Genomic DNA, 23,402 nt, shown 5'->3' with positions numbered 1-23,402 from the left:
TTTTCAAAACGAAAAATCTAGCTGTGTTTAAAAAACCTAAGCACTTGAAATTGATCCCAGCGCCCGTTGTGGCGCAAGCACAAATCATAATTTTCTCTTTAAATATTTGAGTGTACCAACTTTGGGGTATAGGGAAGCATTTTTTTAGTTAAAATAATTCAAAAACATGCACTATATTATAATAGAGTAAAGAAAAACACGTCGTTCGGCATAAAAAAATTAATTGAAGGATGAATTAAAGTATTTTATTTATATTTTTGGAAACGCCGGTATTAACATGGCGTTTATGGGGAGAAAGGTGGTGTACCTAATCATCTGAACGATACATTAGCGCCCTGAGTGTAACTCCTACAATTTTGTGATGTATCGATCACTTTTAAAGCACTTTCTCTTCTGATAGAGGAAAAAAGAAAAAAAAATTAGTCCTTACCAGTAAAGAGATATTAAAGTTTTCCTAAGACACGTAGCGCCAAAAGAATGCACTAAAAAACGGGAGTGTACCTAATCGTTTGGTGGGTACTGTATATCGTAGAAAGTTGGCAATACACATCCAGGACTTCTTTAACGAGTTTATTCTCGTGTTCTGTTTCAGTACAGATTTTGTATTGTTCGTGCATTTTAATAATTTCGAATTTGATCTTATCGTTGAATTCATTTATGTTTATGGGTGGGCCACTCTCTGATGTTTCATCTTCTATGGGTACTTCTAGCGTATGTTCCAGCGTTAAAGACGTTGCCTCAGGTATTTTTTGCTGAGTTGTTTGTTCAGGGTAATCAATGATTTCAATTACTGCTCCTTCTGTGGTGATGTGGTTTGGTTGATCTTCCATGGTCAGGGATTCTTTTGTTGTTTCTTCGATTGTTGCTCCCATTACCGTCAGACTTGTAAGATTAGCTTGATTTTTCTCTTTTTTCGTATGCCGTATTGTCGTTGATTGACTTGTTGTTGATCCAGTTTTTGTTATCGCCTTAGTTGTTGTTGATGATATTGTAGTGGACGTTGTTTTGTTCTTTTTCCAATATCCATCTAGTTGATACTTCCGAACAGGTTTCGGCGAATATGCGACCCCCTTCTGTCTCCGTGAGGCAGATGTTGCTCTTTTCTGTACGTATAGTCTGGTCGACGATGTACTCAAACTCTGACCTTGATGGCAGGGGATCATCTTTTCAAAGTTGGTTGTGAGCTATTATTGAGTTGCTGTTTCCAGGTTCGTAAGTATTAAAGATGGTTATATTCTTTTGTACTTTTTTCCTCCTTCTTCGATAACTGTCAATTTTCAGTGTGCAAATCTAATAGCTCCCCAGGCGTAGGAGATGCTGTATAGTCGGTTCCCAAGTTGTTCATCTTCTAATGGGCTATTCAATAGAAATTAGACATCCTGAAGAATCCAACGGGTTTTCCTAGACTGATACAACTTCCTGTAATCGTTGCATACTGAAGTATCCAGGTTGGTGTTTTTAAGGCATGTGGCTGGCGTGGTTTTGAACATCCCATATAATATTTTTGTTGTTTCTGTAGCAAACGTCAAGTACGTCAGAGGAATTCCAACCACTTTGTGTCCTATTGGTACGATGTCCTTATCTGGTTTTTTAAGGAATGATAGTTTGATTTGCCGGCTAGTGTTGTAGAGACAGCTGGTGTAGAGACAGCTGGTGTTCTCCGGTGTTCAGGGAATTTCCAGGTATCCTCTTCCTTTTAATAGTGCCTAGGTGTATGAGTTGTTAGTTTTTCTTTCGCCCCACACGATCGTATTTTGATTTTGGATGAACTGTCCTTTATGTTGCGTGGTGTTTAGAAGTTCAAAAGGGCTATCAATCGAGCGATCTGGATTTTCCAATCGTAGCGTGATCTGTTCCGCTACACAGTTGTGGGTTCGGTATTCCTTAATGGCGTACCATTTACCTTCTCCTGTAGAAGTGGCCGTGAAACTGAGCTTATTCGGTCCAACCTGAATGTTTTTTCGTTGACCATCCTCCAGCATTCCAGAGGGGTTATTAATATTGTTTCTTGTGAGTACACTGGGTCGAAAGATCCGATCCAGAATGATGCATGGTTGTTGTGTAGTCCACTGTATACATGTCCATCCTTTCCAAGTAGCTGCTGGTTTCTGTTTAGTCACCAATGCGTAGGCAGTCGGTATCCTTGGTATATGTTGTGTTTTGGATTTTTTGTTGTTGCAGTAGTAAGGCGATTCCTCGAATTTTAACGTTATTACAGTTGCAGACGGATGCTTAGATAGGGTAAGTAGGGTTAAGTGAATGAAGGAAGCAAAAGAGAAAGAGTAGTGTCTGCATGTGTGAAGAAAAATGTAAGGGTTTAGTAATTTGGTTCTTGATAACGCCTTCGTAAGTTATATCGGTGGTTCATTATAGGATCGTTTAGGATTTTGTCACGGTAAAGGTTGGGTATTGAGTAGTTTTTTTCTTCTTTTGTTGCCATTCCGTTTCTGCGTGGTTTGATGTTCATCTTCCCTGGATGATGCCTGCTGTTTCCTCGGTCTGCTTGGTCGGCGTTGGTGAATTGTTGGTCGTCTTTGGTCTTCGACATTCTCCGGTAAGTTTTTTATTATTTCTTCTTCCTTAGTTGTTTCATGTTTCCTTGGGATATAAAGTTTGAAACGGTTGGTGTGTACCAAAGATTTTAGTTTTTTTACAGTGTGCTGGATCTCATAGTTGATATCCGAGAAGGTTCTAGAAATTTGAAATGGCCCGTTCCATCGATTTAGGAATTTTCATGCTGTTTGTGGCGCCTTCAGTAAAACGTCACCTACGTTGTATTTAGTTATTTTCGTAGTTACGTCATTGTATTTTTTCTGTCTTGTTTGGGATTTGAATATATGTTCTCTTGTCCATTTTTGTGCTTTCGCCCCCTGCTGTGAATACATCACACTGGTATCCTCGTAGGTCTCGTATCTTCTGTTAATCTTGATATCATTGGGCATTATTGGCTCGCGTCCGAAAAATTAAAAGAATGGTGTCTCTTGAGTTGAGGCTTGTTTTGCTGTGTTTTAGGCAAAAGTAACGAATGGAAGGTATTTCTCCCAGTTCAGAGGTTGGTCTGAGATACAATAAGCCAGCATGTCACAGAGAGTTCGATTGAACCTCTCAACTAATTCATCATTTTGTGGATGATAGGCCGTAGCTCTTATTTGTTTGATTTTGAACAGTTAACACCTCTTGTATCAGACTAGATAGAAAGCTAGTACCTACGAAGACCTGTCAGGACTACTTCCGGTGATCCATGTTTATTAACCCTACTTCCGAAGATCCATCTTATTAACCAAAACCGTTTGATTTCTCATTGAAACTGAAAAAACAAACCAACTGGCATAATCTGAAAGGACTAATATATACCTGTATCCCTTAGCGCTTTCTTGGATTGAACTCACTATATCCTCTTTCTATCCTTTCCCACACTCTTTCGACTGAAGGCATAGGTTGCAATGGTGCTTTACTTCCCCCTACCGCTTTTCGTTTATTGCAAATCAAACAACTTTTAACGTATTCTACTACGGGAGCACGCGTATGTGGCCATGTATACTGCCTTTGAAGTCTAGCTAGCGTTTTTCCTACTCCTAAATGTCCTGCCAATATATGATCATGATTTTCCTTTAAAATTTGTGGCATCAGTCTAACTGACGTTACAGTTCGTCCTCTGGCATCTGCTAATAATCCTTTTGCATTTATTTTAAATTTATTTGTAACGTCCTTACTTGGATTGGCCTTTGCCATTTCTTGTAATATTGTTCGGCAATACTCGTCTGTGTGTTGGAGTTCGATCCTTTTTTCCATCTTTCTTCATTCAATTGTCCTTGAAATTATTATTTTTCTTCTTCGAAAATTACTTGTTTTGCTCTAGTTTTTTTAGTTACTACTTTATCACGTTCGCTTTTTACTTCTGATTTCGCTTTTGTACCTGTTGACCTTGTTTTTACTTTTGCTAACGGCACTATTGGTGTGCGGCTAAGAGTGTCAGCATTTTGGTGTTACTCTGCTGGCTGGTACCCAATAATGATTTTCAGAGCCCATCGAGCTAACCTTCCTGCTGGTTCTGTCTTACTCATTAGCCATTCTAAAGGTCTATGACCAGTAAATACAGTGAACTTACGCCGTAAAGGTACATCCTAAACACGTCAATGACCTGGATTATTGCGTATGCCTCTTTCTCTATGGTTGACCACTTGACCTCGTTGTCGTTCAGATGTTTAGAGGTATAGGCTATGACGACTTCTACGCCGTACGATTCACGAAGTTCCTGTCCGTCGGAATCCTTTGAATCCGCTTATTGAGGTGGAGACTGTTTTTTGCCAAGACTGCTCCTATTCCATATCCTGAAGCATCTGTGTAGATGATAAATTCTCGAGAAAAGTACGGATAGCCTAGGACAGGTCTAGTGATGAGACAGTTCTTAAAACAGTCAAAGACGTCCCTTTGTTCCTCCCCTTCTTTCCATTCCGCTGACTTTCTAGTGAGCGCAGTTAGTGGATGGGCTTTATCAGCAAAAGCATGTATGAATTTCCTGTAGTAGCTAGTTAGACCTAAAAATGAGCTCAATTCTTTAATGTTTTTGGGAGCGGGATATTTGATCCGAACGGCATCCCATTACATTCGTATTCGCAAAATTCACAGATGAAAGCTGTTTTGTGTTTGTCACTTTCCTCGATTTCGATCTGCCAGTAGCCGCTTAGTAAGTCCAATGTAGAAAAATAAACCGATCCGCACAACGCGTCAATTGTGTCATCTATCCTAGGTAGAGGGCACTTATCCTTAACCGTAATTTTGTTCAAGGCTCTGTAGTCGATGCACATTCGCATCTCTCCATCTTTTTTAGGTACCATTACTATGGCTGCAGCAAAAGGACTGTGGCTTTCTCTTATTATTTTGTTACTTAGCATTACCTCTATTTTAGTCTTAACAACAAGTTTTAGGGATTCGGGTGTTCTTCGTAGTCTTTGATAAATGGGAGCGTTATGGCCTATGTTGATGTGATGTTTCACTTGTGTAGCTAGACCCAAGTCAGATTCTTGGTCTGCGAAAAGATCTTCGTGTTTCTTTAGTAAAATTTCAATTTTAGTTTGTATGTCGTCTGATACATTGAGTGCTTGTTCTTTTTTTTCAACAATCTTAGCTATCTGCTTAGTTTTATTACTAAAGTCTAATTGAGTGAAGGATTCTAAATTACGATAATCTTGTTGTGTAAGATCTTCGTCTTCTCTATCAATCGGGATTAGTGGTATATGGATGCCTGCTTTGCTAAATGTTACGCTATAAATGGGCATGGTATTACTTCCAAAATTATGTTCTACTCCAAAGTGATCATAACATATTTGACGATTTCTAGTGTTAATCTTCACATTATTGTTAGATAAGAAATCTAATCCTAAGATGCATTGTTCATTTAAGTTTTTCATAACATAAAAGTGATGGTTAATAATATGATTATCATTGATAATAACTGAAAATTCAAATTTCCCTATCGATTTAAGTTCTTGTCCCGACACCGTTCTAAAAATAGGATGATTCGTATTTTCTACTTGTTTTAAGTTCTCATTACATTCTAGAGTATCAAATATTTTACTGGATACTAAACTAGCGGCTGCGCCTGTGTCCACTAAAGCTATGATTTCCTTATTAAAAATTCTAACGGGAATACGTATCAGTTTTGGAATTTCTACTTCTACATCTGATCCTAAATTGCATGTTAGTTGGGAGTTACTGATTGGTTTTATGGTGTTTATCGGGGACCTTTGTTGTTGGTACGTGCCATATCTGTCCAACATTCTCTTGCAATATGTCCTCTTCGGTTACACTTGTAGCAGGTTATTTCTCGCTTTTCAGTGGTTCGAGGGTTGTTGCTAGTGTGTTGTTGCTGCTGTAGATGTTGGTTGCTGTTATAACGTGCTTGATGTCTGTAGTTGTTTGGTCCGTTGTAGTTTCCTTGCCGGTTGGGGTAGTCGTTCCGATATGGGGTACGTTGGTGAGATGGAAATCTGGTTTGCCTGTATCCTGAAGGATTATAATTTCTTCGTCCTGACAAATTGTAATCTCTGTGGTAGGGGCTGTTGTCTCTGTTTCTACTTAGACTTCTTTCTCGACTTGATTCTCGGCTGTTATGACTGTCAGCAAATCGCACTCGCGAATCACGTGATCTTGAGTAACGCTCACTTGGACGTGGTCTTCTGTTTTCGTATTGGTCAGTTGCAGCTATGTTAACGTCGTTTTCCTGTGAGGATCCACGTTTCGTATTAGTACATTTTAATTCTGACAGAGCTTCTGATAATTTTTGCTCAAGTAGTTGGATTTTATCGTTTTGTTGTTTTTCGTGATGCGTTATCCCTGCTATAACAGCTGACATCTCCTTGTCGTCTGTAGCTTCTTTTGTGTGTAGAATTTTTTCAGAAATGAAAAATTGTTTACATAATGAGTCAAAGTCTTCTGTGTTTTCTGGCATTCGTAGATAAAGTTCTGCTTTATACTTTGGTAGTAATCCTTGTAGTAGAATTTTGCTTTTTCTGTGATCCCTCATCTTTTTCACTTTGTTTAGTAATTGTCCTTCAATAATAGTTTGGTTATGGTCAGCCCTTTCTTCTTTACCAGCGATGGTATCGTAAAGATTATTTAACCTTGACACAAAAGCTCTGCAGTTTTCTTCCGGTTTTTGAGTTAATTTGAAAGTTTTTTCTCCATCGTAGCTAAGTCGTAGGTGTCTTGAAATCTCGTTATTAGTGCTTCTTTCCAATCGTGGTAATTTAGATCATCGCCTTCTTCCTCAGCGTAGTTTTCATGCCATTCGAAGGCTTCGCCTTTCAATCGATCAGAAAAGAAACGTATCTTTTGATTGTCGTCCCATTCATTGTTTCGTGCTACGTGTTCGGCGCCGCGTAACCACTCTGATATTAATTTATCAGTGCTTTTTCCTTTATAGATTGGAATTGCCATTTTGTCTTCTCTGGAGAATAGCTCTCCTAAGGCCTTCACTATTGGCTGAGTGAAGTACCTGTTCATTTTCTTTGCGTCTTCGTCGTCCTGCTCAGTTGCTGGAATATCGTCATCCTTGGGATTTTTCTTGCGGGTATTCGCAAACGATTTTTCCGAAGTGTCCTCGTCGTCGTGTGTTACGCCCATGTCGACCTTCTTTTTAAGCTGTTGATTTTCTTGCTCCAAATAGATGATTGTTTTGTTTAAGTGTTCTATTTGTGTTTTGAGGTTTTCTATTGTTTGTTCAAAATCGTTCGTTTGTTCTATTTCCAGCTCGTAGTGGAGTGATTTGTCTCCACTGTCTGTCGGCAAGGTCAGTTCGTTTATATCTCCCACTAGTTTGGTTATTTCTCCTGGTTCGTCCTCGTCTAGCCTTGAGTCGTTGGAGTCTTCAGTCTCGATGAATTTAACTTGAAGTTTTTTGTATTCTTTCACCCGGTTTTCTAGAATTATTATTTGATTTTCTTGTCCTCGTACTCGATCTTGTAGTTCTTGAAGGACTTTTTCAAGGTTCTTGTTCTTCGAAGTAAAATCTAGCAAGTTTTTCTTTAAATTGATTTTCTCTGTTGAAGCCTTGTCGAGTATGTCTGCCAAAACTTTTATCTCTTTCTGGAGCTGCTCTGCTGTTTCTGATACTTGCTTTATCTGGTTTTCCGCACTGCTGAGTTTCTGGATCAGTCTGGTCTTCTCACCTTCAAGTTTGTTAATTATTTCTTGCCTTTCGGTCTCGACAGCTGCGTTGTTTTCCTCTTTTCTTTTGAGAAGATTCTGCAATTGGCTCTCGGTTGCTAAGGTGGCTTCAAGGTTTTGTTCTAGGTCGGCGATTCGGGAATTGGCTTTTTCAAGGGGGTTTTTTAGAGCCTCGTTGTTTTCTTGAAGTTGCTCTAACGAACTGCTTAAAGTGTATTTGGAACTCTTTGCCTTCTTTTTGTTACTCTCCAATTGTTTTTGCGCGTTTGAAAGTTCAAATTTTAGCGTAGATATCTGCTTTTTATCTTCAATTAGTGCAATTACTGACTCTTTCTGCAATACACTGATGGTACCGAACAAAAATTCATTTTCTTTTCCGTGCAATGTGTGTAGCTGTTGGAGTAAACTATCGAGTGTTCTGGTGTTCCCACCTTGTGCGACTATATCGTCTTTGAGTGTTTTAGTAGCCTTAGCAATGGTTTCTGCTGTTACACCATCTGTTACTTTTAAAGTTTGTTCTAGAAGGTAATAAGTGTAAAAATGCAGCGAATTTTGCGTCGCCTGACTTGCTTCTTGTTTCTGTGTTTGTAACTGTTGGATATTTTCAGTTGTTGAGGTTGTCTGGTATGCTTTACTTCTTTCTAAGTCTTGCTTAAATTCTAAGTCTATTAAGGTCTTCCAATGGTCCAAAAATTGTTCTCGATGGTGACTTAGGTTTGGGTCTTGGTCGGTTAAATCAGATTCTTGTAGTACGGGGTATAAAGGTAGTAGTGTGTTCTCGTTGAGAGCAGTCTTTTGTACAGGTGAATCAAACGGCATTCGCTTACCTCGATGATGTTCCGATGTTGGTTGCTTGAAGACTTGGTGATAGAAGCGTTGAATACTTGCAGCTGGCGAATGAAGCACAGATCAGAAAATTTTTCTTCCAGAGTCTCGTTGTTATTCTTGGAGTCTCGTTGGGTCCTCCAAATGTAATAGTTTCTAGACTGTGTATTTGCCAGGAAACTAACTCTACTTAAGACGATACAACCATGCACTTATATACCACAAGATTGAAGGTTAAGAAGGGAGGGGTTTACAATAACTTTTACTTTTATCATAAACTATTATCCGCAGGGAAGGTTGCATTCGTTACGACCTTCTTGCTGGGTAGGCTGCTGTTGCTAGGAGGAGTTGCTGCGGTCTATTACACAGTACAAACGAAAAAGGGTGGAATTCTAAAGATGGAGAAAGGTTTGACACGACAAATTCAAATACATTTGAGGAAGCAAAAGGGTAATCAAAAAAATTTTCTACGTTGAGATATCTTCTCCCTATGACATAAACTTGACGATTAAGCTGCACAATATTTTTTATGAGAAAATATACGTCTCCCGATAAAATAACGCAGTTGTTCGGAACACTATTAGATAAAATCACCTTTCCTTTAAATAACTTTTTGAATTGTTTTGCAGATTTGAATTCCTGTAAAATGGGACAAAAAATGTGCACTTGACGTAGCAGTACAGGATCATTTACATCAAAGTCCCTTGAGCTCACTATCAACACCTTCGTTTTTGATTCCTCGTCTATGCGACGTACAATTTGTTCCAGCGCTCTTCCGCATTTCCTTACTTTATTTTTTAATATCTGCAGTTCGTTTTCGAACAGAAAAGCGCTGGTCTCTTCGAGACTACCATGATTGCGGACTGTTTCTGCCAAGTGGATTAGTCCATGGATATTAAAAGACACGAATTGTAAACCGTAAGAGCTAGAAGACACACTGACAAATAGTCTTAATACGTTATAGGCGTAGTCTGCATCATTCCGGATGTTATCGTTATCTAACAATAGTCTGATGGCAACATAAAGAAACATTAAATGGTCGTAGCTTTATTTCATTAAAAATCCGTTGTGAACTATGGGGCACAAATACAAAAGACCCAATCTTAGTTCAGTCGCCTTCCAACGACTAACATCTTTAACAGCCCTTGGCTTCCTAGAGAACTCGCTAGGTATGTGCTTTTGAATATGTATACGGAATGCAGAAATATCCCACAATTGTTTCTTAGTTAATCTAATGTTTTCAAATGGGTGGGAGAAAAACACCTCCAAGAGTTTCTTATATGATCCAATACATACCAAGTGCATATAGTCCAAGTGCACATCTTTTATTAGATCAACGACGATTTCTTCTATGATTGAGGTTCGGCCATCTTTATGGTGATGAAGACGATTCACTCAATCACGAAACGACCAGTCGGTTCGAAGTTGAGCATTAAGTTCAGGATAAACAACTCTTCCTCCAGATTTTGAATTTGTTCTAGTGGAGATGTTAGCAGACCAAGTTCCTCTTTTTGTGCATTTGCGGCAGCCATTAAATGCATTGTGATTTTTTATATTAAATAAAAAAGCAGTTGCCGGGCCATCACAAGATATTTCAATGATTGAAATGTATACAGTTTTGCCTTTATACTGAATGCCGCGCCTGATAAAACAGGAACTTCTTCTTTGAAGGCATAGAGGAACTGGTTCACGTCGCCTGGTTTACCTGGTCCATGATAAATGCCGGCCACAAATATGTTATCCCACCCTAGAGAAAAATAATTAATGTGGGTTAATTTTGTTAGAATTTACATTAAGCAAATGTAAATTAAAATATGAATGTTATGTATGTATTTAAATCATGAAGCAAAAGTTTTACCTATTATTCTAAAAAGAATCGGCCAGAATTCTGATGTGCTACTCTTGCTAATTGGAATTCCATCCATATTGAGTAGAAGCTTCAACTCAAGAGGGATTTGTATTCCTTTCGACTCTAATTCAACCAAAACGTTGTAGAGGGCTGCCTCTACACCATCATGGTAGTATTTTTCTGGTGGAACATCAATAAACAGGAGTTTTCCTCGCTTTGAATGTAGTAGGGTACTCGCACAGAGTGAAGGATAAATTAAATCAGCTTTGCTATTCAGCAATTACAGTAAACTTGAGACGTGTGCTAGAGGAATTCTGTAGTCGATGGCCCAATTACGTAAACTTGCTAAAACAATTTCCTGTGAATCTGTCTTTGCTGTTGATGCATGATCTTGCTGTTGATCAGCATCTATTACAGTGTCGTTGTTCTCCCAGTATCCAGCAGCATCTTCATTCTCGCTCCATGAGTCATTTGACTCAACTTCAAGATATTCAATATCATCGAAAGATCTATCACTGTCCGGCTCTAAGTCACCTGCACCATTCAGAAACAAACGAGAATAATTGGTAAAAGTGAATATTTAGACAACGATGAATGAAAGAAAAAAACTTACTTTCAATGTGGTTTAAAACATGTGAAACAGTACTCATATTGAACAATGACTTGTCCGCATCTTCCTCTTTACCTTATGAATCTGAAAAGCTTTCCATTGATTCATCATGTGTAATTGCTGTTGACTGGTGAACTTCCGTAAGACTAATGGAAATAAAAATTGAAATGGGTTAGAAATAGGTAATACAAAATTGTACGACAAAATATGACAAGTTAAAAAAGCTTGTGGGATATAGCTTGTAAGATACATCAGAGCTATCAACGAACTAATACAAAATATTGTCGCGGGTGAAAAGGGAGATTGGTTATCTCTTCACAGAGATGAGTCACCCGCTCCTTGGACAACGCTGCGATCGTGGTGAAGAAATTATCGGGAGAAGTCCGCTCTAAGAAAGATACGCAGATATGCAGTCCGGAAGGGGAGTAATTCGCGCGACGGTATAAAACGCTTCCCCGAATCTGCGTTAGATGAGTCTCCATCGGGTGAGCTCCCGGAGCTGGGCTCCGTAAGAGGAGTTCCCTGGTTTCCCAAGAGGTCTTCAGACGCTTCTCCAACTTTTGGTAATGGTTATCCCTTTTGTTTGAGTTAAACCATTGTTTAGAATTTAAGTCATCACTTGTTGTATTCGTTTGTTCTTGTTCCAATACAACTCGTGTGACAATGGGTGGAGACGCAGCTCGTTACCAGTAAGTGACGAATTAGTGCTGCAGAGTTTTAATTTTTGAGACGCAGCTCGTTACCAGTAAGTAACGAATTTTTTGCTGCGGTGTGGCAATTATTGAAGACGCAGCTCGTTCCCTGAGAGTAAACGAAGTCGTGCTGCAGTCATTGTTAGCCGATGCCGAAGAGGACAAACCCACGGCTACCTAGTTGCCCAAGAGACCCCAGCCGACGATTACATCCGCTTCGAGAACTGTCAAGCGTTCCGGTAGAAACTTCACCTACCCCAGCCTCATCGTTGGAGAGTGGAACTTCCTTTGTTGGTGAAGCCCTAAATTTTAAAGGTCCTATTCCAAAGGACCATTTGACCGAAGAAGCTGACAGTTAGGGTGAATCAGTCGAGACTGGAAGAGATTCAGACTCGGATTCAGAAACCGAGGTCGTTTTGAGAACTGCAAGTCCAGTTGTTCCAGTCAGTGGACAACAATTTATAGTGCCATCAGGGCATATTGTGCAGCCACAAAGACAAGCTATGGCAGCTGTCAGAAAATTTATTAGCCCGCCTATCTTTCGAGGTAGTCCGGATGAAGATGCGCGTCGATGGATGGAGCATTACGAGACAATTTACTCCCATAATGGATGGGGTGACGCCGAAAAACGTAATAATTTCAATATGTACTTGGACGATACTGCAAGAAACTGGTTCAATTGTGCAAAGCTCCCGAATGAGTAAATGGTAAATCTTAAACGACCGGAAGATATGCGATTGAAGCGCCTCTTCCGTGGCCGAAGGCAGGCGGTTAAAATAATAAAAAAAAAAAAGGAAAATCCTTTAAGACTATCCGGGAAATACAAGAAACATTTAAACAAGTAAGTGCAACCGGAAAGAAGAAAAACGAAGGAGTAAAAGTCCCTATTTTGCCAAGAGGACGCAAGCTGATTTTTAGTCTCATCAACCTTCGTGGATCGCAGAAGATTAGTACAGTCGGGTCGCCTGTCTTGAAGAAGGGGGACCTGTCGCGGGTGAAAAGGGAGATTGGTTATCTCTTCACAGAGATGAGTCACCCGCTCCTTGGACAACGCTGCGATCGTGGTGAAGAAATTATCGGGAGAAGTCCGCTCTAAGAAAGATACGCAGATATGCAGTCCGGAAGGGGAGTAATTCGCGCGACGGTATAAAACGCTTCCCCGAATCTGCGTTAGATGAGTCTCCATCGGGTGAGCTCCCGGAGCTGGGCTCCGTAAGAGGAGTTCCCTGGTTTCCCAAGAGGTCTTCAGACGCTTCTCCAACTTTTGGAAATGGTTATCCCTTTTGTTTGAGTTGAACCATTGTTTAGAATTTAAGTCATCACTTGTTGTATTCGTTTGTTCTTGTTCCAATACAACTCGTGTGACAATATTGATAGACTGGTAGTGATTATACATACTTGGCAAAAACATTTAGACGTAAGTTATTTAAATATTCTTCCATCTGAGCCTTAAGCCTATTTCGTTGCTTTTTCGACATTTTTAAAGCACAGAATAAAACTTGTTTGATATTTAAAGAGAAATTGCTGTTAAAACTTAAAGCTGGAGCCTCGAGGATAAAGTCGTGAGAATTTAAGACTGTTTGTTAAGTTTAGAAGAATATTTTTGTGTTCTTTTATTCTGGAATCTGGAACACACTATTGTCCACAATTTTATTTTAAAAAATAATTTTTTTATAATTCCTGGTTCTTTCAAACAATTTGCCATAATAAGTTATTTAATTATTCCTTATTTTCATTTTGTTATTGTAAAAGTGAAAAATTCAAAAAGAAGAAAATTCTGGCAACCATCCACGCGTCTATTGGCATAAAGAAGGAAAACTTTAACCTTATTACCGACACGAATCGTTTTAAGAAGATTCACCCAGGTCAAAATTATCTTGATAAATTGTTTAATAAATTTCAAATTTATTTTTTAATTTATTAGTTTAAAAAATTAAATTTCAGCCAATAAAATTAATTTGAATCAACAAAGAAATTTTATATATAAATTAATTTCAAGATATTAATTGCTATAGAACATCCAATTAATTTCCCAATAAATACACCAGAATTGGTCGGTTCAGAATTTGTATTTTTTCTCTAGGTTTAGCAGATTCAATTCTACATTGACGAAACGAACGAAAACGAAACAATTGAAATCAACAATGATTTTGGGAAAGCCTGGCAATTGCAGGAAGCAGCTGCTTCTTTAACTTGGCTGTAATATTGTTGAACTTCACCCCAACTGTTTTACGAATGAGTTTTTCCTGTGCATCTACGTCGCTTGGCGGGAATCGCTTGTTTGTTACGTCTAGAAATAAAAGTTTGTTAATCATTTAAGGAAAAACATTGAAATAAAAACCATTACCTATTATTTCACGTAATTCTTTCTCGTCTAGCTGGCCTTTCTCAGATGGGCTGGCTGACTTGTTTCGTTTGCTCGTAACTGTAGTCTTAGCCATGAATTCTTCCGTATAGAGATAGTCCAGTAGCCTCGTGATAAATAAATTTATCTTGGCATCCTTGCTCAGCTTTTCCACAACTTTTAATGAAATGGGAAACTTTTTCTCGGATTTTCCAACCTATAGTAATACTCACATTAGTAAAAAAAATATCAAAACCGAGATTTAAAAAATACTTCAGATGTGTGCGATGTTGATTCATCACATGGGCGGGAGGTAGCAGGATACGCAAGAGAGTCAGAGACAACATCATCACTTTTGTTGGCTTCATCATTTGATGAACTGCTGGGCGAGGTAGAAGTAGACGAATTTTGTGATGACACAGATGATTGCCCGACAAAGCAAATTTTTACGACTCTTTTCTTTATCTCACAAATGTCAAATATTTGAGTACGGAGATCAAGAAAACCTGCATAAGCACAGCTTTTATTAAACTTCATACAATACGTAAAGGAATGTTGACCTATTACTTTTGTAAGATCTGCTTTTAATATTGTATTTTGTCCTCGGTGCACAGTACAACGTTTTACTGAGAGTACAAAACAGCTCTGGAAATACAAGAGACTGCAACGAGTTTATATACTCCTAGAAGGCAGCTTTCACCGGATGAAACATCCGCCGGTAGGGGCATCCGCCGGGAGTAACATCCACAGGTAGTAACATCCGCCTGTAGTGACATCCGCCGGTGGTGCATCCTCCGGATGCAACATCCACTGGTGCTCACGTCGACCGTGACGCACGCCAGTCGTGACATACATCAACCGTGACGTACTTTGACCGTAACAAGGTGAAGTGGGAGGGGCTTAGCTGAGTGACATATGCTATGTGCCACTCAAACTCCCGTGCAAGGATAATGGGAATGTAGTATAGTAAAAGCGGCTCGTTACACTCCTCCCCCCATATTGGAAATAGAAATTGTTCCACCAATTCACTGTTTGGGGAATACAATATTGGAGTTTTGAGGAATATTGGGACTGTGGAACAATAAAACTATTCTACAGGTTATTATAAAATTGTTAATCATATTATTGTGCAGTGGTCGTCGGCATGCAACATGGTAGTTGGGTCCTAGTCTTCTTCTGATTCCGTGGTTGATAACTCAAATTTTGTGCGCTTCCTTTTTCTCTGGTTTTCTTCGTTATGTATTGCAGGTACGTTTTTCTTTCTCGTTTTCACTGGCATTTTCCAAATTCTAATTATTCGTCGTATTTGTTTGTTTTTTATGTAATCCTGTGCAAAATTTCCATCTTTGTCTGGATTGTTGTCTGTGGCACCATTTTTCAGAAGCACATTGACGATGTCGGGGTTTCCATAACGAACTGCAACCATTAGAGCGGACTCAAATCTCGGCAGGGATCTCTGATTTACGTCGACTCCTCGTCTCGAGTCACAGGCTCCTAATGGGACATTCCTATTATTAAACTGAGCTGCATAGTGTAGCACAGTTTCCGCTCCTCGTCCTGATTTGCTGATGATTGAAGTTTCCCAAAGAAAGCTTATGCTTTCTCGTTGATTAAGTGCAATTGCAACCATAAGCGGTGTTTCTCCTAGGGAGTTCCAGGCGCGTAATTTGCAATGGTGATAACTTAAAACACGTAGTAGGTGTGTATTGTTTGTTGCTGCAGCCCGATGTGCTATCGTTTGTCCATCCTCCATGATATCCGGGTCTGCTCCAAATTCTAGCAGTAGATCCGTTATATCGAAACGTTCTTCCGTTACCGTCCCATGCAACAAAGTTTGCCCGTTTACAGAGAAGGTATTTAGTGTTTCTTTCAGTTTTTCTCCTCCCCTCTTTTCTTCTTTTTTATTCAGAGAAAGGAATTCTCGAATGGATTCCCGAGGTGCGTAAATCATTTCGTAGTTCCAATTTCCATTTTTTAGTTGGGCTTGTGCTAAGTTCTCCATTCTTATTTTTCCTGCTCTTCCATACGATAAAATTGGTTCCGTCTTCATTTTGCAGTTGTTACACGATCTGGTAGGTTCTGAGTGCACAGGATCTTGTAGGTTTTCTTCCGATACATCCTCAGGGTTGATGTCCACCTCCTCTTGCTGATCCTCCTCGGATATTGGGCTGTACTGGAACATATATTCGTCATTACTTACGCATTCTTCTTCAGATGCAGAATAACCTAATTCGTTCTCAGTGCCGCTATTATATTCGCTTCCGTGTCCTTCTTCTACTCCTAAAGGAATAGTTACAGTACTACTGCTGCCGCCGTTGCTGTCCGACTCTTTTTCCACTTCGATGTAATTGATCTGAAAGTTTTGTCTATCGTTGTTGGATTCCATTTCGTTTTTTAAATCGGCTTGTACTCGATCCAAAAAGATGTATAAATTGCCTGTTCTCACTCTCTCCTTTTTTTTTTTTTTTTATTACTCCTTGTCTTTTCCTGTTGGAAATACAGCCACAACTTAGTATAAACCAAATTCATTGCATTTTCACTGTTCCGTTATGTTAGTTTTTAATTCAACGTGTTCCCTTTTCCCAATTTTTTTTTTTTTTTTTTTTGATTCTGGTGCTGTGGTAATATGTTGATTATAAGCCTGCGCTATGCTGCAATTTATTTTTCTTGTTTTTTTATATATTTGGGTGTGGGTTAGTAGTGCAGCGGCATAGGTCTTCCCATACCATTCCATAACCAACGACGTAGGTGCATGTCGTATGACTGCCAGTGCAGTTTTTGTTCTCATTTTCCCATTTTAATTCCGCCATTGGGTATAAATTTTCCGTTCTGGGTGCACTTGGTTTCCTTATTTTAATTGCTGTTTCTCTATCTTGTGAGGAAGAAGCCATTAGTGGTAGTGGCGCAAATTCTCGTGTGAAGGGCTGTTCCTCTACGCCTTCTGGTAGCATTGAATCCATTTCCTGTCGGTCTTTACTTTCATCTGCTTCTCGTATTTTTCTTCTCTTCTCTACTTGATGCATGATTCGTGGGAAAAGGTTGCAAACTATGAAGATTCGTAGGCATATCAGGAAGAGTATAAATCCTATTACAGATAATCCCATAATTTTAAGTGTGTCGAACCAAGAAAACATATTCCCAATTTGATTATCTTGTTCTTCGGTCACGATGATATTTGATAGAGATTTTGTTTCTCCTTCTTGTAACCTTCCTACTAAGTCGTTCAGTATATTTAGTTGTTCCATCTCCATTGTAACATGGGCCGGATGGCTCTTTAGGGCGAAATCAAAGTCGTTTAAGTGAAGTTCTTCAAATTCGGCTATCAGGTCCAAATTCGGTGTGTGTATGGTGGCTTCCTGTCTAACCCAATCACCGTTTGTTTCGTTGTGCTCCCAAGCATGAGGGTATCCATTGATGTTTACAAGTTGTGATTTCCAAAAACACTCAGAGTACGGGTGGATTGACCATCCATCGGTTCCAATTGTGCAGTCGCTTGTTCCATAATTAAAAAAAGGTTGGAATCCACATTTTGTTTCGTTGGCAGTTATTAATATTCTTTTTGGTTCGCATTGCTGTAGGGTCATGGCTTGTCCAAAACCATACAGTCGACTGCATACTGGTAATCCTAAGGCGGCGGCTGCTAATATTCCGTTTCTTTGCGCCAGGATTATTGCCTGTGTTCTCTTAATTTTTGAAAGCTGGCAATAAACATCTCTGATTTCCTTAGCTAATTTGTTCTCGTGTTCAGTTTCCATGCTAATTTTGAATTGCTCGTGCATTTTGCTGATTTCAAATTTAAGGTGTCTATTAAGTTCGTTGATAGATTTTGGTAATCCGTAGTTAGGGTCTTCGTTGATTGGTGACTGGTATGTGCTTGCCTCCGGTTTCCTATTTTCATCCAGTGTTGTTAATTTTAATGCTTCACTTGCCTGATTTTCTATTTTTAGGGAAGTTTGTTTTCTAATTTGTACCTCCACCTCATTTTGGGTAGCTTTTTCAGGTGGTATTTGCCACTTCTCTGTAGCATCTGCCATGATGATCTCTTTTTCTATTGTTTTGTTTCTTTCTGTTGTTGACGGTGTAGAGATAATTTTGTATGGTATTAGCCTTGAAGTTTCTGTAGTTGTGGTTGTTGAGATTATACTTGTTGAATTTATTGTGGCTATGGTTGTTTTTGAAGTTGTAGCACTCGTTGATGTTGTGCTCGGGGGGGTGTTGTTGTTGTTGTTGGTAGGGACTTTGTTGTTGCTGTTGGTTTGGGTGTTGTTGGTTTTGTAGTGGTGGTGGGTTTTGTAGGGGTGGTGGTTTTTGTGGTTGTGGTTGGTTTTGTGGTTGTGGTTGGTTTTGTGGTTGTGGTTGTTATTGGTTTTGATGTGGTGGTTATTGTAATTTTGGATGTGGTTGCTGCAGTTTTGACCGTAGTAGTTTTTGGCTTTGTTGTGATTGTAGTAGTAGGGGTAACTGCTGTTGTGGACATTTTTAGATTTTTTTCTTGACTAGGTGGTACACTCATTTTGTTTTGTAACGACGCATCGTTGATATCTCTTCTAGTTATTGGTGGAATTACCGGTAGGGTTTTACCATTTAGTGAGTGTTGTGTGTGTAGTGCTATAATTGCTGCGGCCGATAATGTTTTTATTTGATGTGGGTTTTTGTATTCGAAACTAAAGTGCTGTTTCTTGCTTCCTCCGTGACAATGACCTAGTGCTAATTTTCCTGTTTTTAGGGTGAGACATTTTCTGTCTGATGCTGGAGAGTGTAGTCCAGTCCGGTCGGTGGCCATTAATTGGCCTGTGTGATCGAAGGTTCCCCAGATGGAGCTGGTATTTGAACATTCCTGTAGTATTACCATTGATGTATTTGCCTTTATACAATGGTTGGTGTTAAAAGGTCTGATTGTAAAATCAGCAGAGTATTCAAAGGCTTGGCCTTTGTCACTGCTCTGGCTACAGTTAGCTACAGATGTTTGGGTTTGTACAAGAGGGTCATTGCTGGTGATGAGTTTTTTTAGGCTTTCCTGACATTGTGTCCAATTTGGGTCACAGGTTTCCAATGTTAATACGTTTGCTAAGCCATTGTATGTGACACATTTTTCGTTTGGTGGCTTTCCGCTTTTTAGTAATCCCCAGTTGATCAGGTCCCAAATTATATTTCCTTTGCCGTGGTTAAATTTTATCAATCCTCCAAATATTGGTGAATTAATGGTAGTGGTCATTGTCCTTCGTTGTTCTAGTTGAATTTCTTCCAGTTCGTCGATCGATGTTTCCGGAAAATTTTCTAAGATTTCTGGATTTGTGTTGATGGTCCCGAAAACCCACTGTTGATTTCCGTCGATGTTTTCTGGTCTGCTGCATCTGACAAGCTCCAGTGTATTTGTTGGTGTGTTTATTTTGGTCTCGTTTTGCGTTTTAACTGTGAGGCATAGATGTTTTTCTTGGGATATGAGTTGATAATTTAACATATCCAATATCCATCGCGTTGTTTTTTCTGAACACTTTTCAGCGATGATTTGGTTTGCTTCAGTTGTTGTGATACAGGAGTCAGTTTTTTGGATTCTTATGGTTTGGTCGACAATATATTCTAGGTCAGTGCCGCGAGGGAGTTGGTCATCAATATCAAATTGGTGGTGTATTGTTAACTGGTTAGTGGGTTTGGACGAATTATAGAAAATGTAGACAATAGTGTCTTTTTCAACCAATTTTCCTGATTCGATTGTTTTTATGATTTTAGGATGGCCAAGTCTTAATGGTCCCCACGCATAAGAGATACTATAGAGTCTTTTTCCAGATTCTGTATCTGTGATTGGGCTGTTTAGTAAAAATTCTACTTCTTTTGTAACTGATTTTCTTATGCGATTTTGAAAGGGTTGGGATTTCTTATCAGTACTATATTCATTGCATGCCCAAGTATCTATGTTAGTTTGGTTTAGGCAGGAGGGTAAAGTTAACTTGTATAGGTGGTATAGCTTTGTGCTTGCTTCTTGTGGAAAAATGAGAAATGTAAGTGGTATCCCTACTACCCTATATCCAGGTTAACTTAATTCCTTGTTTTCTCTATCGGGTTTGTTAAAGAATGTTATTTCTATTTGTCGGGTACTATCTAGTAGGCGGCTTGTGTTAGTGTTTGTTAATTCTAAAAATCCTTCACCTTTTAAAATAATTTGTGAACTGGAAACATTTGTTGATCGGTCTCCCCAAACTATAGTGTTATGGTTTTGAACTATTTGTTTATCCTGCTGAGTTGCATTTAAAAATCCAGAAGGGCTTTCGATTAAACTGTTAGAGGATTCTTGTCTTAAAGTTATTTCTTCCGCTAGGCAATTTAATACGTGGTACTCTCTAGTCGCGTACCAAGCACCTTCTCCTGTTGGAGTTGCTGTAAAGCTAATTGTGGTAGGACTAGATTGCATGTTATTTCCTCCACATTTTTTATCGTTCACCATATCCCAGCATTCTAACGGGGTGATTAATTTGGTTTCTTGGGAAAATACTGTGTCGAATGATCCTATCCAAAATGATCCAGTGATCTTCTTGGTTTTAACCCATTGTTTACAGGTCCAACCCTTCCATGTTTTTATAGGTTTTTCTTTTGTCATTAATGTATAATTGGTGGGGAATCTACGCTGATGATTAATTTCTAAGTTATCTTTGTCGCAATAATACGGTGAGTTTATATCAAGTATTCCCCTTGTTTTTGCGTTTTTACAGTCGCAAACAGAAGAATAAATGGTGTTTGCAGTTTGAAATGTAGTTAAAATGCAAAGGAATAGAGGTATTTTTTCCATCTGTTATAAAATAGAAATAACGTCATTTAGAATTTTTTCGTACTATTCCTTTGTCGTAAATTATAATGCGTGTTTGTCTGATGACTTGTGGGGTTTAGTTTTCGGGGTTTAGCATAGGACATTCGTGGGTCGAGGAATGAGGGGATTGGACTTGCATTGTGGGTAGGGTTAATTACCAAATGATGCCTATTATTTCTTAAGGTAGATTTAGGCTCAGAAATTTGTTCCGTTTTCCTGGGTACATTTTTGAAATGTTTTGTATCTTTTACTGTGTTTTTTCCTTCGTTTTCTATAGGTGCTATAGGTTTCCTCGGGTTATAGGGTTTTAGACGATTTGCATGTACAACGGATTTTTGGTTTTCAATAGCAATATTTTGAATTTATAAGTTATATCAGAAAAAGTTTTTGTTATTCGAAATGGCCCATTCCACCTATTTATAAATTTTCCTGGGGATATTGGGGCTTTTAGTAATACTAAATCTCCGATGTTATATTTAATGCTTCTTGTTCCCGCATCATAATATCTTTTCTGTTTGGACTGAGCTTCTGCGAGATGTTCTTTTGCTAGTTCTTGTGCTTTTCTCCATTGATAGTTATACATTTCACCTTCATTTTCATGTGTTTCAAAATGCCTATTAATTTTTATGTCATTCGGTAGTACTGGTTCTCTTCCGTAGAAAAGGTAAAACGGGTTATCTTTAAGCGTTGCCTGCTTGGACGTGTTGTATGCGAAGGTGACAAATGGTAAAAATTTGTCCCACTCTTCTGGTTCATCTACCACGTAACATGCAAGCATGTCGCATAGAGTCCTGTTAAACCTTTCTACTAATCCATCAGTTTGTGGATGATAAGCTGTTGTTCTAATTTGTCTAATTTTAAATAATTTACATATTTCACTAACCATTTTTTAGAGAAAATTTGTTCCTTGGTCGGTTAGCACAGTTTCGGGTGCTCCATATTTTGTTATCACTTTATTTACTAAGATTCTTGCGATTGTTTTGGCGGTCTGATTTTTCATTGGAAATGTAAGGACGAATCGACTGGCATAATCTGACAAAACTAAAATATATTTGTATCCCTTTACACTTTCTTGAATCGGTCCAACGACATCCATGGCAATCCTTTTCCAAACCCTGTCGACGGGTGGCAAAGGCTGCAATGGGGCTTTACTTGTACCAACTGCTTTTCGTCGTGCACACAGCAAACAACTATTAACGTGTGCTGTGACATCCGATCGCATATTTGGCAAAACAAATTGTCTTTGGATTCTGGCTAAAGATTTTGTTATTCCTAAATGTCCTGCTAACATGTGATCATGATTATCTTCCATTATTTCTCTAATTTTAACCTGTGGTACCACTAATCTGTCATATTTATCAACTAATTCTCTTTTATCGTTTAACTCGTAATTATTTATCTCTCTTTTCATTATGCCTTCTTGGCTTTTCATTTTCATTAGGTTTTTTAAAATGTTTTTGCAATATTTATCTTCATGCTGCAATCGAACCCATTCCTTGTCTACAGTTTCGATTTCACCATTTGTCCTTGCTCTAGTTGCTACAGTGGCTATAGGCACTATTGGGATTCGACTAAGTGAATCTGCATTTTGGTGAGATTTACCTGGTCGATACCCAATTATGATGTCATACTCTTGTATTTTAAGTGCCCATCTAGCAAGTCTACCTGCTGGTTCCGTCTTACTCATTAACCATTCTAAAGGCCTGTGATCTGTAAAAACGGTGAATCTGCGTCCGTATAGGTATGTTCGAAATACTTCGATAGCATGAACTATCGCGTACGCTTCCTTTTCTGTTGTCGACCACTTGGCTTCGCGGTCATTTAGATGCTTGGAAGTGTAGGCAATGACGACTTCAACGCCGCCTGATTCACTGAGATCAGATTCGTTAGTCTCAGCTGAATCCGCTGATTGAGGTGGAGATTGTATTTGTGCCAGAACTGCTCCTATTCCATATCCTGATGCATCCGTATAGATGATAAATTCGCGCTTGAAATCGGGATAGCTTAGGATAGGTCTAGTGATGAGACAATTTTTTATACAATTAAAGGCGTCCCTTTCTGCCTCCCCCCATTTCCATTCCGCTGTCTTTCTCGTGAGAGCTGTCAATGGGTGAGCTTTATCAGCAAAAGCTCGGATAAATTTCCTATAGTAGCTAGCCAGGCCCAAAAATGAACTCAATTCTTTTGTGTTATTGGGAGCCGGGTATTTCATGATTGCTTCTAATTTCTTTAAATTGGGTGTGATGCCTTTTCTCGACACTATGTATCCTAAATAATGTCACGTGGAGATCACGTGACATACGCGTGAGACACACCCCACACTCACCTCCTTCTTGGAAACAAGCAAGGGCGAATGTACGAGTACATTCGACCTTGTTTTGTCTGAATGTTGCGGTAGCATCACAGGACGCTTGCACCTTCTCTAACGCTTCGGGGAAACAAGCAAGGGCGAATGCACTCGAACGTTCGGCCTTGCTTTGTAGTAAATGGTTAAGGGTATCTTCTTCTTTTGTAGAAACAAGCAAGGGCGGATGTACTCGTACAACCGACCTTGCTCAGTAATAAGTCATACGGGTTATTTCGATTGTTCGTAGAGACAGCAAGGGCGAAAG

At 39.1% G+C, this 23,402-nt stretch overlaps 2 protein-coding genes across 2 annotated transcripts; both read right to left on the bottom strand.

The window, feature by feature from the left end:
- Nucleotides 1-13,713: 13,713 nt before the first annotated feature.
- Nucleotides 13,714-14,532, bottom strand: LOC123474256. Its single transcript, XM_045176185.1, has 3 exons — nt 14,262-14,532; nt 13,992-14,205; nt 13,714-13,934 (listed from the first exon to the last, which is right to left on the bottom strand). The coding sequence occupies exons 1-3, from the start codon at nt 14,523-14,525 to the stop codon at nt 13,783-13,785; spliced, it is 630 nt and encodes a 209-aa protein (XP_045032120.1). The 5' UTR covers nt 14,526-14,532; the 3' UTR covers nt 13,714-13,782.
- A 1,357-nt stretch (nt 14,533-15,889) lies between these two features.
- On the bottom strand, nt 15,890-20,397 carry LOC123474539. The gene is made up of 5 exons (XM_045176750.1): nt 20,339-20,397; nt 18,193-19,873; nt 16,715-18,160; nt 16,055-16,341; nt 15,890-16,001 (listed from the first exon to the last, which is right to left on the bottom strand). Exons 1-5 carry the CDS (start codon nt 20,395-20,397, stop codon nt 15,890-15,892), a joined length of 3,585 nt encoding a protein of 1,194 aa, XP_045032685.1.
- Nucleotides 20,398-23,402: the final 3,005 nt, after the last annotated feature.

This window comes from Daphnia magna, linkage group LG7 (assembly GCF_020631705.1).
Source record: "Daphnia magna isolate NIES linkage group LG7, ASM2063170v1.1, whole genome shotgun sequence".
Lineage (NCBI taxonomy): Eukaryota > Metazoa > Arthropoda > Branchiopoda > Diplostraca > Daphniidae > Daphnia > Daphnia magna.
The sequence above is the reverse complement of the archived record's forward strand: the minus strand, read 5'-3'. Positions and strand labels throughout refer to the sequence as shown.